The sequence below is a fragment of the Agelaius tricolor genome, unplaced genomic scaffold, assembly GCF_023055355.1.
Source record: "Agelaius tricolor isolate 1412-34295 unplaced genomic scaffold, bAgeTri1.0.p SCAF_6, whole genome shotgun sequence".
NCBI lineage: Eukaryota > Metazoa > Chordata > Aves > Passeriformes > Icteridae > Agelaius > Agelaius tricolor.
The window spans coordinates 13,625-30,566 of NW_027269266.1; the positions used below are offsets into that span (position 1 = coordinate 13,625).

Consider the following 16,942-nt stretch of genomic DNA (forward strand, 5'->3'; position numbering starts at 1 on the left):
AATGAGCAGCTCATATATAGCTCCCATAGATGGAAGAACAGCTTTTATTTAAGGTATCTCTTATGGATAAAAAGCTGCCAAAGACAAAGGGAAACTGAGGAGGCAAAACTAATCTCCCAGATTTTCTGCACACTTTTTCTTCATCTTCTTTCTCCCAGCTGGGGGAATTTCTGTTCCTCCCCTCTTTTGACCTATCATTTTCATCCCTATGCAAGTCACTTCCATTTTATTTTAGTGGCACATCATAAGACAACTTGTTGAATGCTGCTAAAAAACCCCTGTAATCCTGATATTAGTGTCATTATGTCCTTGTACATTTTGTGTTAAAGGTGCACCTGAGGCTATATTTTACTAGGTTTTTTCCTGAACCAGAAATATCAATTATGATGTTAGGAAAGGCAGAGATCTCCAGCAGTGCTGTCACCCTGCTGATGACTTTTAATAAAAATTCAGGTCACTAATGTTCAAGATAGATTATTTCAGAGTGAAATAGGTAGAGACAAGTATTGGAATCAGCTGTGAAGTGGTGAATATGAACAAGTCAATGTTAGAAGCAGGTCATGGTGGAAATTATCCCAGTGGGATCCTGCAGTAGTTTTCTGTTAGGGGCAGCTTTCCAGACTGATTTGTTTTCCTGCAGTGGTGAAGGAGTGGCCACAGCCCCCAGCCCTGAGTTCCCCAAGGTCTGGTTAATGGTTTTGATGTCCTCTCTGTTTGTGTTACACCCCATAGCTCTGCCTGCACTGTTCAAAAGAGATCTTGCCAATGTGGAAGGCACAGAAAACAGGACGGCTGTTCTGCAGTGTGAGCTGAGCAAACCCGCCCCAGTGGAGTGGAGGAAGGGGCAGGAGGTGCTCAGAGCCAGTGAAAAATACAAAATGAGGCTGAAGGACACCACTGCTGAGCTGACAATCCACAGCCTGGAGGAGGGAGATGCAGGAGATTACACCTGTGTGTGTGGAGACAAGACAAGCACAGCTTCCCTGACAGTGCATGGTAAAATATCTGGGTTAAGAGGAATTTTCTGCATTGTCATCTGTGATCCTCCTGTGGGATCACAATCTGCTCTTGATCCCTTCTGTTATTTTAAGATGTTGTGGCAGCTGTTCCAACCACTGGGAATATCTTCCACTGAAAGCCCTTCCTTTGGGACTGATAAACAGCATCACAGATTCTTTTGAGTCCTTTCCTGTTGATGGAAGCTGGAAGTGGATAAGGAAAAGCTGGAAGTCAGAAATGAAGTCAGAAATAGCACTTTGGAGTATTTTCACTCATTAATTTCTTTAGGGCATATCACTGAGATTTCACTTGGTTTTCTTGGATGAAGTTGAAAAGTGATGAAATTTTAATTTTAAACAACGTGGTGTTCATTTTAATTCTTAATCTGGTTTTGAGAAAAAGCTGTGCATAGCTCCTTGAAATCTTGGGATCAGCTTTCTGTTGTTATATCTTAAAATGCTTTTAAGAATACTTCCCAGTACTGATATTTTAGTTTTATAGATTTCCAAATCAGTGAGAGCTGAAGGACTGAGACTGGTGTGGTTCTCCATGTCATGCCATGTCTCATATCATTAAAAACATCCTCTGATTTATGAATAAGGTGTTTTCCAGCTGTCCAAACTCACTCTTTTATGGTTTTCAGAGTTGTTATAAATCAACACTGATTTCCAAGTCATTGTGAGATGCTGAATTCTGTGAATTCTGTGAATGTGGTGTCTTGCAAGGCACAAGTCAGGGATTCCCCTGAAATCATCCTTAACTCCCAGCTCTGTACATTCTAAACCATTTTGAAGTGTTTTAATTCAGTGGAGCAGTCAAGACAGGGTGTTTGCTCAATTTTAAAGTGCTCTCTTTCACCTGTGATCTTCAGCCCTCCCTCCTCACTTTAAGAAAGAGCTGAAGAACGTGGAAGGCACAGAACATGGCATGGCCACTTTCTGCTGTGAGCTGAGCAAAGCTGGAGCTGCTGTGGCCTGGAGGAAAGGAGACAAAACCCTGGGGACAAGTGACAAGTTCACCATGAGGTGCCAGGGCACGGTGGCTGAGCTGGTGATCCATGATTTAGTCCTGGCAGATGCTGGAGATTACACGTGCTCTTGTGGAGAGCAGGAAACCACGGCTGCGCTCAAAGTGAATGGTAAAAATAAAAACAAGGAAATACATCATGAATTAGAGATGGTTTTCAAACAGTTTTTTGGTTTTTTTAAGAGTGTGGGAGTGTCAGCTTTGAAAGTGTTTCTGATGGGTTTAGCAAAATCTGGTTGGACATGGGAGTAAATTCCAGGATGCTTTGGTCGGTGTCAGGCACAGGTTGGAGGTTCATGGCAAAAATTACAGATATTCACCCTGGTGCTAACTCTTTTTTTTTGATCCCTATGTTCAGCAGTAGGTGCTGAGAAATGGAAAATCCCGTTATTGTGGTGTTGGTTGTAAAGATGTTGCAATCATAAAGCTGAGAAGATTTTTTGATGAGATGTTTTTGAGACAGTTACCAGTGTTTCAGTATAATTTGATGGTCAAGCACTGCTAGACCACTGTAGGAGGTGAAACTAGAGAATAGTTTGGGTTGGAAAGGACCTTTTAAAGGTTCCTCATGGAAAAGTGAAACTGTTGCCTCAGATATAGCTTCATTTATGAACTTTTTTTGCAACAATTTGTGTTTCCATAGAATTTAGATGCTTTGGTTAGGCTTGATTTTCCATTCTAGCAGGCAATATCCAAGGTAGGTCCCAGTCACGCAGGGTTGAAGTTGAGACTGATGTGGTTCTTCACTTCATACCATGGATTTCACCCTGAAAAACCCTCTCTGATTTATGAATGAGGTGTTTTCCAGCTTTCCAAAGCCAGTCTGATGGTTCTCAGATGGATTTGATTAGGAAAGGCTTTGCTTATCACTTGTGCTTGTCAGACCACACAAAATGGTTACTGGAGCTGCTGCCATGGTCCCACATTCTGCTCCTTTTGAACCCCCCAGCCCTGCCTGTGCACTTCCAGGAGGAGATGAGGGATGAGGAAGCCACAGAAGGTGCCACAGCCACTCTGCAGTGCCAGCTGTCCAGGGCTGCCCCCGTGGAGTGGAGAAAGAAGCACAAAGTGCTCAAACCCAGTGAAAAATACACCATGAGGCAGGAGGGCAGCAGAGCCCAGCTGCTGGTGCATGCCCTGGAGCTCAGGGATGCTGGGGAGTACACCTGTGTGTGTGGAGAGGAGAAGACAACAGCAGCACTGACAGTGCACGGTAAAGGGCTCGGAAATGGGACGGTTTTGGGTGATGGTTGTCCCTCCTCCTCTGCAAGCCTCAGTACTCACACTCCACAAGTTCTTCCTCTAATCTTGCCATCATTTGTAACAGACTTCCTTCTTTTTATTGTGGTTTTTGTCTAATTCTAACCATGATTTTAGTTCCATTGATTTTACTAATTTTTTCCCTGTTTATTCTCCTTGCTCTTGTTGGTGCAGGGCTGTATTTCTTTGTAAAGGTGAAGGATGTCAGGCCACAAACAGATTTGCTTTTTTTAAATTCTGTTTTACTCAATTTTTACTTGAACCTAGACAGATGGAGCAGCAGAAACATTCATAGCTCTTTAAAAGAACAATTTTATTTTAAGTTGCATAAGGATTTGACAAGAAATTTAACATGTAATGAAAAGAACACTTGGTTCAGTGTAATTTTCTTTGTAACTTTGTCCAAGAATAATGCTGATTTTTATTCAGGTACTCCAGAATACTCAGCATTAGAGTAGGAGAATATTTCACAATCCTCAGCCAAATTAATCTGCTAACTTCCCATGGAAGAGAGGGGAAACTTTGTTTTCACTATGAACACAGGACAGTCAGAAGTAGTTTCATCTTTCTCACCTGGAAATCCAATAAGTCTGAATTCAGGGAGTTGATTTCTTTGCTTTTCTGCCCATCTTTGTATTTTACAATAAGACATGGATTGCTTCAGTCTTGAACTTCCAATTTAACCATGAAAAATAGAATTGAAATTAAGTTGTACAGGTCAGTCCATCCTTGAGCCCCAAGTCACCATCATTACTGCCAGAAAGTTCTTCTTTATATCAACAAATGTCTTTCTTGAACTGGCTTAAGTAATTACTTCTTATAGAAACAGAGAAATATTTGTATGAAATTTAAACCAAGAAGTAGTGTGACAGTCCAAGCTACACATCTCAAATCAAGCCTGATTTGCATCAGGCTTGAACTTTTTCACCTGAATTTTTTCCACAAACTGTTGTAACCCCAATCCCTCACTGCAGATCTGCTTCTTCTTGTATTTGTGTTATTGACTGTTCCTAAATATTTTCCATCTGCCCTTGCTGAGTTGAAGACTATTTTTCCACCACTGCTTCATGCAAATCTTCAGTATCTGAATCCAGTTTAAAGAAGGGTTTTTACCCTTTCTCCCTTCCCACCTTGAGATCATCTTCAAAATTAATGAAGCTTTGCATTTCATTGTCCAAGTTGCTAAGAAAATGCTGAATAATCCTGAACTCAGACTAGTGAGAAACTCTGCTCAATTCATTCTTTCATTGTGAATGTAAACCCCAGTTCAATATCCTGCAACTGTGCTTTTCAGATTAGTAGCACTTCCCTTCTCTAATTCCACCGATACCAAAGTTAAAACTTTACTAAAATAATAATAATATAGAACATATAGTTTGTCCTTCTGTCAAGGAAGCCTAATCTATTAAAAAAAAATCATCCTGGTCCACTCCTTCATGAAGAGAAAAGCTCTTGGCAACTCTGAGTCTTTCAAAGAATTGAGTTCATAATCTCTCAGATTTTCTCTCTCTCTTTTTCTGTGACAAGCATTAGGAACGGGATTCAGGCTTCAAGACTGAAGAGTATTCCCAAATTCCCATTTTTGTCAATGGATATCTATCAAACTCAGACCATGGGAATCAGAAGAGACCTCCAGCTCATTTTAAAGCAGGCATTTACATTTGGAGCTCTATTGGCTCCATTGACTTTACACAAATGATTTTTCTTTCTTTACTCTCTGGGATTTGAGAATCTCAGTTTACACAACCAGAACTAAATGTGTGTATTTATATCTGAAATATATTTTTCACCTCTTACTTTCTGTTTTTTCCATAGTTGAGGAACATCAGCCACTCTTTGATTTCTCCAGTATCACTGTCAGTGTCTGAAATTGGTTGTGCCTGCACCTTAGGAATTCCAGGACAAATTTCATCACACCAAGCTGCTTTGAGAATATATTTATTTAAATATTCTCTAGTCCTTTTTTTTTTCTCTTCCAAGCCAGAATTTCTATTATTTCCTTAATTAAAACTAACATTTAATAATAATGAAGAAAAAGGAATTAAACACTTCAGCTTTCCCCATGTTCACTCATTATTAATTTACATTCCTGAAAGAGAGGCAGACCAACATCTCCCTCATTGTTTTCCTTCCTTCTAATCTATTTACAATAATGTCTGCACAGTTATCCTCCACATCCTTATTCTCAATTATTTATTTCTTGCTCGTCTGGGTCAGGAGTTGGAGACCATCCTCTCAAGCTCTTTCTTAGCTATTTTATACCCAAATGCAGCTCCCACCCCATTCCAAAGACTTAGTGGACGTCATCCAACCCTATTGGTTCCACATATTGCCACATTTCCGTCCAGTCTTACACTCTGAATAATTCTGTTTGTTGTTCCAAAAGGGATGAGGTGTCAGGAAGCACCTGAACTACCTGGGGTGTGGAAATTATGGCAGATTTCTGTAGTGGCTGCATCATCCTTCTCTTTCCTTTTTATTCTTACCCAAGCACTTTCAGGATCTCTCTCTGATTCTGCTCTTCAGTCTCATCCTGACTCTGGGCTAGGTCTGAAGGCATCCTTAAAATGTAAATAAAAACATTATATTTCTTTTCTTTAGCTTTTTTCCTGATCATGGTGTAACCTGTTGTATTAATCTTGTAGGTTGGATTATACTGAGAAAGTTGCAGTTTTGACCATACATGAGGTTTCCCCATTTCTGCTGTTTATTTTCCATACATCTCTAAACCAATCAGTAAATTCATTTAATATTTGCTGAAAGAAATAACGAGACCCTTTTTGTCTATGATACAAATCAGCATTTTCCTTCTGTGAGATGATTTTCATGTCAGTGACCAGGCAGGGGTAGATATTGGTGAACATTGTTTATTTTGGTGGTCGAGAGCTGCTTGTCATGAGAACCTTTGCTGCTCTGTTTCCCAGCCCTTCCTGCTCTGTTCAAAGAAGAGTTAAGAGATGAGGAGGCCAAGGAGGGTGAAGCAGTGACTCTGCACTGCCAGCTGACCAAACCTGCCCCAGTGGAGTGGAAAAAGGGACACACAGCCCTCAAACCTAGCGAGAAATACAAAATGAGGCAGAAGGATGTCACTGCAGAGCTGGTGATCCACAGTCTGACCCAGAGTGATGCTGGGGACTACACCTGTGTGTGTGGGGAGGAGCAGTCCACAGCTTCCTTGGCAGTACATGGTAATGACCAACTCCATCTGGATGCCATCATTATTGAGATTATGGTTTGAATTGTTTTTATCAACATCATCATTGTTATCTGTGCACAGTTCCTCTGAGTCTGACCTTGCATGGTATGACCAGGAGGATGAATTTTATGATTCAGGGGTAAAACCTTTCCTCAATTCCATGTACAAAGTGGATTTAGGACCTAATTCCTGAAGCAGATGTGAGGTCAAGCCTGAAGACACCTCCCCACCTGATGCCTTGTGAAAGCTGACCAAGAGCAGAGATTAGACAGAGCTAAAGAATAAAGCAGGGATTTATTAAAAGCATCTCCTCCATGGATGCACCTTGGGCAGCACAAGAGCCCAGCCAGGGCTGCACCCAAGATGAACCAAAATGGCCCCAAAATGCACCAGCGCTCCCGGGCTCTCTCCCTGGGATCAGTTCTGCTCCATTTGCATCTTGCAGTTCATTGTCCCATTCCAGCTTTAGCCCCTGCAGTCCCACCCTGCTTGTTTTTCTCTCTCCAGCCCACGGGGTTTGTGCTCCTGGGCTGAGATTTGGATCATTTGTCCTTGGTGCCCAGCTGGAGCAGGAATTGTTTTGTCTCCCTGCTCTGTGCACAGAGCTCAGCATGCCCTGATGTGAAGCTCAGACCCACACACTAAAGCAGCCCAGAATGTGAAAATAGAAAAGCTCAAACCTGAGACATCCCAGCCATGCCCTCACCTGCAGGCTGTGTTTGCTGCTCCCTTTAACCCTGTTCCCATTGCATCCTCAGTGCTGCCTGCAGGCATCCAGGAGAGCCTGAGGGACGAGGAGGTGACCGAGGGTCAAGCAGCCACTCTGAGCTGTGAGCTGACCAAAGCTGCCCCCGTGGAGTGGAGGAAGGGCAGCACTTTGCTCAGAGCCAGTGACAAGTACAAAATGAAGCAGGAGGGCACGGTCAGGAAGCTGCTTATCCAGGATGTGGAGCTGAAAGATGCTGGAGAGTACACGTGTGTGTGTGGAGAGCAGGAGACAACAGCAGCCTTGATAGTGCATGGTAAAAATAATATCTCTGTATTATTGTGGGTTTCTATGCCAGCTTGTTGATATTGGTTGTGTGTCCACCTGTGGCTGAGTTGTTTCTTTAAATCTGTAAACTCTCTGTAAGATCTGGTTGTATCCAGGCTGCTTTTCTGTCTTTTGGTTTGTCCCATGTCCCAGAATGATGAGGAAAACACCCTGTTTCCACCCTAAAGTGTTCTCTGCTTCTGTACCACCCGCCCCTCCTGTCACCTGTGTGCCACATGTCATTTTTAATGTCCTCTGTGCATTTTGTGACCTTCAGCCCTGCCAGCCCTTTTCAAAGAAGACCTGAAGGACCTGCAAGCCATGGAAAGCCAAACAGCCACTCTGAGCTGTGAGCTGAGCAAGGCTGCAGCTGTGGCATGGAAGAAAGGCAACAAAATACTCAGGGCAAGTGAAAAATACATCCTGAGGCAGGAGGGTGCCCTGGCAGAGCTGGAAATCCGTGATCTAGAGCTGCAGGATGCAGGAGATTACACCTGTGTGTGTGGGGAGCAGCACAGCACGGCCTCTCTGACAGTGAAGGGTAAATGCAGATTATTGTCCATTTTCTGTTCCTCTGAAAACCTCCATGGAGTGTCCACCTGGCGTGAACTTGTGTCCAGGTCTTGTATTTTTTGTCTGGTGTTGCTGAAAAGGGAGCTGAGCTCAGGACTGTCTCCCTGCAGAGACATTGCTGTGTTGTAGGTTTAAGGGAATTGCACCCAGGAAATGTTAGAGCAGATGAAATGTTCTGTCCTGAGATAAATCCTTCGAATTCTACCTTAAATTTTGTACTTTGGCCTGTCATCTCAGCACTTCTTATCTCACTGCTGGATTTGGTTTTCCAGGTCTTTGTGATGCTTTGTGAAGGCTGACCAAGAACAGAGATTAGACAGAGCTAAAGAATAAAGCAGGGATTTATTCAAAGGCCTCCATGGATGCAGCTTGGGCAGCACAAGAGCCCAGCCAGGGCTGCACCCAAGATGAACCAAAATGGCCCCAAAATGCACCAGCGCTCCCGGGCTCTCTCCCTGGGATCAGTTCTGCTCCATTTGCATCTTGCAGTTCATTGTCCCATTCCAGCTTTAGCCCCTGCAGTCCCACCCTGCTTGTTTTTCTCTCTCCAGCCCACGGGGTTTGTGCTCTTGGGCTGAGATTTGGGTCATTTGTCCTTGGTGCCCAGCTGGAGCAGGAATTGTTTTGTCTCCCTGCTCTGTGCACAGAGCTCAGCATGCCCTGATGTGAAGCTCAGACCCACACACTAAAGCAGCACAGAATCTGAAAATATAAAAGCTCAAACCTGAGGCATCATTTTTAGTGGTAACCTCAACCTCCCGATTTGGCCAGATTTGAACTTCAGCTGAGAATTCACAATGCTGAACATTTAGTTTAAATACACTTTCTATTGGTTTTCCATCCCCAGCCCTGCCAGTGCTTTTCAAGGAAAAGCTGAAGGATGAAGAAGCCCAAGAAGGAGCATCAGTGACCCTGAGATGTGCATTAACCAAAGGAGCTGCAGTGCAGTGGAAAATAGGGCCCAAAGTGCTCAAAGCAAGTGACAAATATCAAATGACACAGTCTGGCACCACTGCAGAGCTGGTCATTTGTGACCTGGAAGTAAAAGATGCTGGAGATTACACCTGTGTGTGTGGTGACCAGAAGACAACAGCAACCTTAACAGTTCATGGTAAAAAGAACTTATCAAAATTGATAAATATCTTTTGAGATAGACATAATTCTGAAATGTAGTAGTTTCTTCCCTGGGTCAGTAGTTTGTTTTTGTCCCTTCCTCTTCTTCATTCTGTTTCTTTCTGAGAAAGAGTCACTCATGGTGAATTTTATGGTAGTTATTAATCTGTCCTTTAAAAGGAGAAAATGCGAAGTTTCCATCTGTGCAAGTCTCTTCTTCTTGGATATTTGCATTTTCCAGCTCTGACCCCATAGATCACTTCAGTCCACCACAGTTTCTCCAAAACTCCAAAACTCAGCTCTGGGCTCTGAGGTGCCTCTTCCCCAGGAACTGGAAAAGAAGAAGTGAGGGTTGGGTTAGCAGAAAGAGGAGGCCATGGGTTTTTTTGAAGGCTCCAGATTCTTTATAGAAGTCAGACATGCAGAGTGAGACAAATGTTATCATTCCAGAGCTTAATTCCTGCAGGTGGTTTTGTCTTTGAGTTATGATTTCCAAAATGAGGAGTAGTAAGAATATAAAATTCTTATTAGGCGTAATGGCCCTTCAAACTTCAGTTTAAAACTAGGAGCAGTTTTATTTGGATATCTGTCTGCTTTTCTATAGATGGGGCTGTGACAGTTTAATAAAAACAAACCAGAAACTAACAACAGCAGCCTCCAAAAAAATGACATTTTTGTGGGTAAAACAGTTCTGTATGCAACAGTGTTATTTGTGAGTGATGTTGATCTGAGGTCTGGGTCTTTCTGGTTTGTTCTTTCACTATAAATAACAACAAAAACTCAGGGAACTGATCCCTCAGGGTGACTGAAACCACATTATTCTCAAAGAAAGACACTTTCAGAGTTTCTGAACTTGGTTATGGCTTTGAATATCTATAATAGTCTGAAAAAAAGGCAAGAGGGGAAATAATCTCAAAATGGAAATCAGCGTTTTAATTCTGGTTTTCTGCTGTCCCTTTGTCCATGTTGCATCCTCCAGCTCTGCCACCACTCTTTAAGGAGGAGCTGAAGGACCAGGAAGCAGAAGAAGGTGGAGAAGTGTCCCTGCTCTGTGAGCTCTCCAAGGCTGCTCCAGTGCAGTGGCAGAAGGACCAGAGGATCCTCAAACCAAGTGGGAAATACAGAATGAGGCAGGAAGGGCTCAAGGCAGAGCTGGTGATCCATGCAGTAGCTGAGGAGGATGCAGGAGAGTACAGCTGTGTGTGTGGAGAGCAGCAGACTGCAGCTGTCCTGACAGTACAGGGTAAAGCCATCCCTGACCTCCTCTCTCCTGGCTGCAAACCTCTCTCCTCTGCTCTGAGCTCTTCAATCTTCCACATCTGTCTCTTCATCCTTATTAACTGAACTTCCATTCAGTTGAAAATGTTCCCTGCAGGCTGTGGAATTTGGAAAGTACCTGTCTGCATTTCTCTGTGCCATCCTTTTGCCTTTTCCTCTCCTTAAACACAAGCCTGCTCTCCTTTCTTCTTTCCCTTCTGCCATTCCTTTCCTACCATGTAACCCCACTGTTCTTTGGTCTTACCTTTCCTGCATTTCTTCTCCAAACCACAAATCTGTTTGCTCTTTGCCATTCCTTTCTGGAATTCTCAATACCAACCATTTTAATAGAGGGAATAAGGAGTATCCAGAATAAGGCTCTGTTAGCTATAATTTCCTCTGCATTAAGTTGTGTCCATTTTGGGTTTTGTGCCCATCATCTCTGTCCTGATGCCCAAAGATAGATTTCCATTAGGAGACTGATTTTTCTAAGGAAATAATAAGTTTCTTTCTGTGACCTTCTGGTCTTCCTTTGTTGGAAGAACCATTTGCTGGACAAACAAGGCTGGTGTTTCAGCTTAACGCTGCTGGAATGGGAAATGTGCCAAATCAGAGCTAAGCCTGTTTTCTAACCTGGATATTTTAACTAAGTCTCTAATACTGGACACTAATTTTGAGATCTGCGATATCCAACCTTGTTAAACAGATGAAATATCCCATTATCCCACCTAGTTAATAGAGGGATATACGTGAAGGTCACCACATTCATTTCAAGGATGCAAGTTGCAGTAGGTACAAGAATTATGTTAAATGGGAAAAATGTGTTCTGAGACAAGAACCCAGGCTGGAATTCAGCAGCTGGAGATTTGCTTTGGGGTCTAGAAGAATCTGTGAGTCCTGGATGCTCCTCTTCAAGGGTATCTCAAGGAAGAAGGAGTGAGGATGAGTAAGGAGCTGTATCAACAGTCAGAGCACAGCAGGGCAGCTCTGAGTGGGAAAAGAGAGTGCAAAGCCATGAAGTTCATGGAAGACACCAGTACATGTGAATTGAGGAACTCAGAGCTGGTATTCTGGTTTTTTTTCTGAGGAGGAACCAGGTAGAAAGCAGGTGTAAATCTGTTGAGGACTGTGCAGCTTTGCTATAGGATGCCAGGGTAAATCCAAAATGATTAGGATGTCTGTTCCCACAAGGATATTTTCATTTCTCTTTCCTCTCTTTCTGGCTGATGCTCACCCATCCTTGACAACTTTCCTCTGTCACAACCTTCACACCTTTCCCCTGTCACTTCCTCACCCCTCCCTGGAGACACCCTCAGTTTGTAACACATTTTACCTGCATCCTTCAGCTGTGCCTCCATTTTTCCAAGAAGAAATGACCAGCCAGGAAGGGGTAGAAGGTGGAACGGCCACTTTTCACTGTGAGCTGAGCAAAGCCCCTGCCTGTGTGCAGTGGAGGAAGGGCCAGCACATCCTCACCTCGGGCCCCAAGTACAGCATGAGGCAGGAGGGACGTGCTGTGGAGCTGCTGGTCCATGGCTTGGACCTGAGTGACACTGGGGACTATTCCTGTGTCTGTGGAGACCAGACCAGCACAGCTGCATTAACAGTTCATGGTAATGTAATCCTTGGGGTGAACGTCCTCCAAACCTGCCCAAATCTCTGTGGTCTGTTCCTGTCTCTTTCTGTTTGCTTGGGCTTTTGGTTCCTTTCATAGTAATGTAATCCTTGGGGTGAACGTCCTCCAAACCTGCCCAAATCTCTGTGGTCTGTTCCTGTCTCTGTTTGCTTGGGCTTTTGGTTCCTTTCATAGTAATGTAATCCTTGGGGTGAACGTCCTCCAAACCTGCCCAACTCTCTGTGGTCTGTTCCTGTCTCTGTTTGCTTGGGCTTTTGGTTCCTTTGGATTCTCTGTGCGTCCTCCTTTTGTAGAATTGGGAATAACATTCCCTGCTGGTGTTTGTCCCCCTCAGCTGTGCTGGTTCATCTCACTTTCCTTGCCCTGATCCAGTGGCCAGGGAAGCTGGGGAAGTTTTTCCATCGTGTTCCACTGACCTGGATCAGGGCTTGGTGCTGGCCCACGAAACCTCTCTCACCAAGCTGCATTTTAAGGAACATTCACACTCTCTGTGGTAACTCTTTTACTCCCCAGTGCTGCCTCCAGAATTCAAGAGAGAGCTGAAGGACCTGGAAGCTGTGGAAAATGGCACAGCTGCTCTGCAGTGTGAGCTGACAAAACCTGCTGTGGTGCAGTGGAAGAAGGGGCAGGAGGTGCTCAAAGAGAGCAGAAAACATGAAATGAGTCAGGATGGGGCTGTTGCAAAGCTGATTATCCATGAGCTGGAGGAGGAGGATGCTGGAGTTTACACCTGTGTGTGTGGAGATCAGCAGACAACTGCCACGCTGACAGTCAATGGTAAAAAACTAAAGGGAAAAGGCTGTGATATTTTCTGAAAATTAAAATACCAACAGTGGTTTAGTGTTGCTTAAGGAAAAGATTGTAAATCATGAGGTGTGGAGAATAGCCTGGTCTACGCAGCTCATGGAGTGGCCAGGCAGAAAATGGGAATTGCAATGCAGAACTAAGTGCATTTTTTCTGTATTTTGCTGTCAAAATAATCAAAATCTCTCCTGCAAGTGGCCTGCCTTAACAAGGGATCCGAACCCTTAAAATTCCCTGCCTTAAGAGGGAGTATGAACTCTTGCAAGTTTCTGTATTAGGAGGGAATCTGAACTCTGAAAATTCCCTGCTGATCTTCAGGACACTTCCTCAGTGGTCAGGGCAGCACGCTGGCTGCTTTTACAGCAGGAAAACTCTTATTCCATTTTTAGATCACAGATTAGGTTCTATATATTTCATGGCAAATGTAACTTCCTGAAATCCATTTCTTCTTGTATTGTATTTGTGGGGACTCCTGTGGCAGGGAGGAATGATGGATCTGACTCCATGTTCTCAGAAGGCTAATTTATTATTTTATGATACTATATTATATTAAAGAATACTATACTAAAGAATACAGAAAGGATACAGACAGAATGCTAAAAAGATAATAATGAAAACTCCTGACTCTTTCCAGAGTCCTGACACAGCTTGGCTCTGATTGGCCAATGAGTCAAAACGATTCACATGAAATCAATGAAACAATCACCTGTGGGTAAACAATGTCCAAACACATTCCGAAGGAGCACAACACATGATAAGCAAGTCAGATAATAATTGTTTTCATTTTTCTCCAAGGCTTCTCAGCTTCCCAGGAGAAAATCCTAGGCGAAGGGATTTTTCCAGAAAATGTGAATGCCACATTCTTGCTCTGCAGATGTTCCTATTACTTCTCTGGGCAAATAGCTTCATAGTTTGAATCTAGAGAATTGAGGTTTAGAGACATCTGGAAAAAACCCCACCTCTTTTGGTGCTTCCATTTCCCCTCTACTTCCTTTTTCCCAAGCCCCAGCTGCAGCAGGTCCAAGTCACATTTCTATTTTATAGCCCTACCAGCCCTTTTTAAACAAGAGCTCCAGGACACCGAGGCAGAAGAAGGTGGCACAGTGACCCTGAGGTGTGAGCTCACCAAACCCAAGGCTCCAGTGGAGTGGAAGAAAGGGGATGTCACTGTCTACCCTGGTCTGAAATACGAGCTGAGGCAGCAGGGCTGTGCTGCTGAATTGGTCATTCATGACCTGGAAGTGGAAGATTCAGGAATTTACGCCTGTGACTCCGGACAGCAGCGGACAGCAGCCATGCTGGCCGTGCATGGTAGGCACTGGTGACCCTTGGCTCAGGAGGAGTGCAGTGAAAGGAGCTTGTCCTGGTGTTCTCTGCAGCCTTTGATTTGTTTTGTTGTTGGTCCATGCCAGAATAGTTGTTCTTCATGGGTGTGGCACACAGCAAAGCAGAAAGGTTCTTCTTGCGGCATCTGGAGTGATTAATGGCAATCAAAGCAATTGAATAGTTTGAGTTGGAAGGAACCTTAAAGATCATCCATTTCCATCCCTCTGCCATGGGCAGGGACACCTTCCACTAGACCAGGTTTTCCAGAGGTCCAACCAACTTGGCTTTGAAGGTTGTCATGGTGTAAAAATACACTGAACCCTGCTGCCCTGAGTGCAAGGTGTGGCTGGATATGGGAATGGGATAAGGGATGCCTAACAGGGTGTAATCCTGCCTGGGATGTTTAGAGATGCATCAATTAGGGGATAAGAGATTTCTAGGGTAGATGAATGTACTGTATTGTTACTGGAGGCTTTGAACTTCAGGTGCAAATGCTGACTGCAGACATCTTGAATCCACACCTGTGTTCCTTCACTCCTTGTACCATCCTTAGCTGAAATCTGGATTTCCCCTCCCATTTATCTCTTCACTGTGATCTCTTACCAAGAGATCAATACTAACTTGATCTTTTGTATGTTGATAGAAACCTTATTTGGGGCAGAAATTCTCTGTTTAATATTGCAAACTCACAGACTACTATTAAGGTTCAGGGATTTGTGTAAGAGAGGCTGTTCCCAGTGATCTTTGCCTAAAGCATCCATAGCTGGCATGGAAACTCTTCCTTAGGAAAGTCTGACTCCTTCAGACCCCAAACCAGGCCATTCTGGTGAACACTAAGACCAGATCCTTCCTAACTTTGCCTGTCCTCACCTCTTGGTTCCTTTAGTGGTTCAAGAAAGATTCTGCCAAGACAGAGAGATGCATAATCCCCAGGATTATGGAATCATTAGAATAAGCCAAACCTGAAGGAAAGGATGATGGTAGGAATGGATCCTTCTTGCACTAAAGCCCTCTTGAAATGTTTTCCTCTCAAATTTTCCAGCACTTCCCATCACGTTTAAGCAACCTTTACAAAATAAGGAGTTTGAGGAAGGAGGCACAGCCACGTTCTGCTGTGAGCTGTCGAAAGCCAGTGCTGCAGTGGAATGGAGGAAAGGAGGCATGGGGCTGCAGCCCAGCCAGAAATATGAAATGAGGCAGAGGGGATGCCTGGTAGAGCTCTTGATACACAACCTCAGGTTGGAAGACACAGGAGAATACAGCTGTGACACGGGGGATCAGGAAACCAGGGCAGCTCTGAATGTGAAAGGTACGTGGTGTGAGCTGACTCCTCAAGGAATAGGGTCCTCCAACAGGCAAAACAACCATTTCAATATGAATATTTTTAAGTGCATTATTCTTATTCTCTATGAATATTTTCCTTTTCATCTGATATATTAGGACTTTTTTTTAATTTTTAATAAGAATGGAAGAGGGTAATGCTTTGTTTTTCCAGTGCCGTGTTTGAGTTTTAGGCTCTAATAGGAAACACTTTCAAGCTTTGTACCTGAGGAGAAATTAAAGAAAAAGCAATGATTAAACATAACATCTGGACATGTTGTTTGAATATTTAAAAAGAATATTTTCTTTCAAATACTGGAAGAAGAGAGACAACGACATCCCTGACCTCTCAAGGCTGTCCATGGAGTTTTGAAGTTCTTTGCTCTTGAGATCATTGTTAGATGAACTGAGGGATAAAATCCTCCAATGAATTCACCACTGGGAAGGATTTGAGTGAAAGAATGAAAGAAATAAATGTTATGGGTGCAGATGGCTTCTTCTGATGCAGCAAGATCTCCTAGTTGTGCCAGGAAAATCAGAAAACCATGGACCCTACCTAGGAATATCACAGTGAAAAGCAGAGTATCTTGTTCTCCAGGAGTCAGTCTGTGTTAACCAGGCTTCACTAAAAGATGCTGTTGATCCTTTTCTTTTCTCTTTTAGCTCTGCCAGTTCTTTTCCAAAAGCAGCTCAAAGATGAGGAGGCAGAAGAAGGAGCTGCAGTGAAATTCCAGTGTGAGCTGACAAAGGATAACGCGGCCGTGGAATGGAGGAAAGGCACCATGGAGCTCTTCCCATGTGCCAAATACCAAATTAAATTAAGTGGGCGCAGAGCTGAGCTTGTGATCCATAACGTAGAGCCAGAGGATGCCTCTGATTACACTTGTGACACAGGAGACCAGCAGAGCACTGCAGTCCTCAGAGTGAATGGTTAGCACTGCACCCCCTGTGCTGGAGGAGGAGAGGCATTAGTGGAACTGTGTGAAAGGTGTTATTTAATCCAAAAGTTAAGATAAGGAGGAAAAGAGCTGCCCAGTCATAAAGCAGAGTACAGAGAAGTGGATCTGATGGGACAGGGTTCCTGTCTGAGCCTGTAAAGAGTGCAGTGCACTGACCCCTTCCTCTGATAAGATAAAAGCAAGGAATTCTGCGTCATGGGGATTTTGAAATACTAACAAAACTTCTCTTGCCACTTTTCAATTTTGCTGGTTCACTTGAATCAATAGCAAAATCACACATCATTTAAAAAAAGCATTTTGAGGTTGCTATTTTTAATCTCCCTGTGAAGATCCTGAGAATGCTGGTTTTATCCTGACCAGGAATAATGTCTGTGATTGATCACAGAATCACAGAACGGGTCACAGGTCCAACCTCCCTGCTCAAACAGGGCCATGCCAGC

The 16,942-nt window shown here is 43.6% G+C and overlaps 1 protein-coding gene across 1 annotated transcript in view; it reads left to right on the top strand.

The window, feature by feature from the left end:
- LOC139591323 (obscurin-like) overlaps positions 1–16,942 on the top strand; it is a gene marked incomplete at its 5' end in the record, with an annotated part of 124,250 nt that overhangs the window by 12,169 nt on the left and 95,139 nt on the right. Inside the window, 13 exons of the mRNA XM_071429887.1 lie at positions 733–996; positions 1,871–2,137; positions 2,975–3,238; positions 6,210–6,473; positions 7,240–7,503; positions 7,792–8,055; positions 8,935–9,198; positions 10,180–10,443; positions 11,804–12,070; positions 12,607–12,870; positions 13,942–14,208; positions 15,266–15,532; positions 16,207–16,473. Coding sequence (XP_071285988.1) covers positions 733–996; positions 1,871–2,137; positions 2,975–3,238; positions 6,210–6,473; positions 7,240–7,503; positions 7,792–8,055; positions 8,935–9,198; positions 10,180–10,443; positions 11,804–12,070; positions 12,607–12,870; positions 13,942–14,208; positions 15,266–15,532; positions 16,207–16,473 — 3,447 coding nt within the window. The remainder of the gene's footprint in view (positions 1–732; positions 997–1,870; positions 2,138–2,974; positions 3,239–6,209; positions 6,474–7,239; positions 7,504–7,791; positions 8,056–8,934; positions 9,199–10,179; positions 10,444–11,803; positions 12,071–12,606; positions 12,871–13,941; positions 14,209–15,265; positions 15,533–16,206; positions 16,474–16,942) is intronic.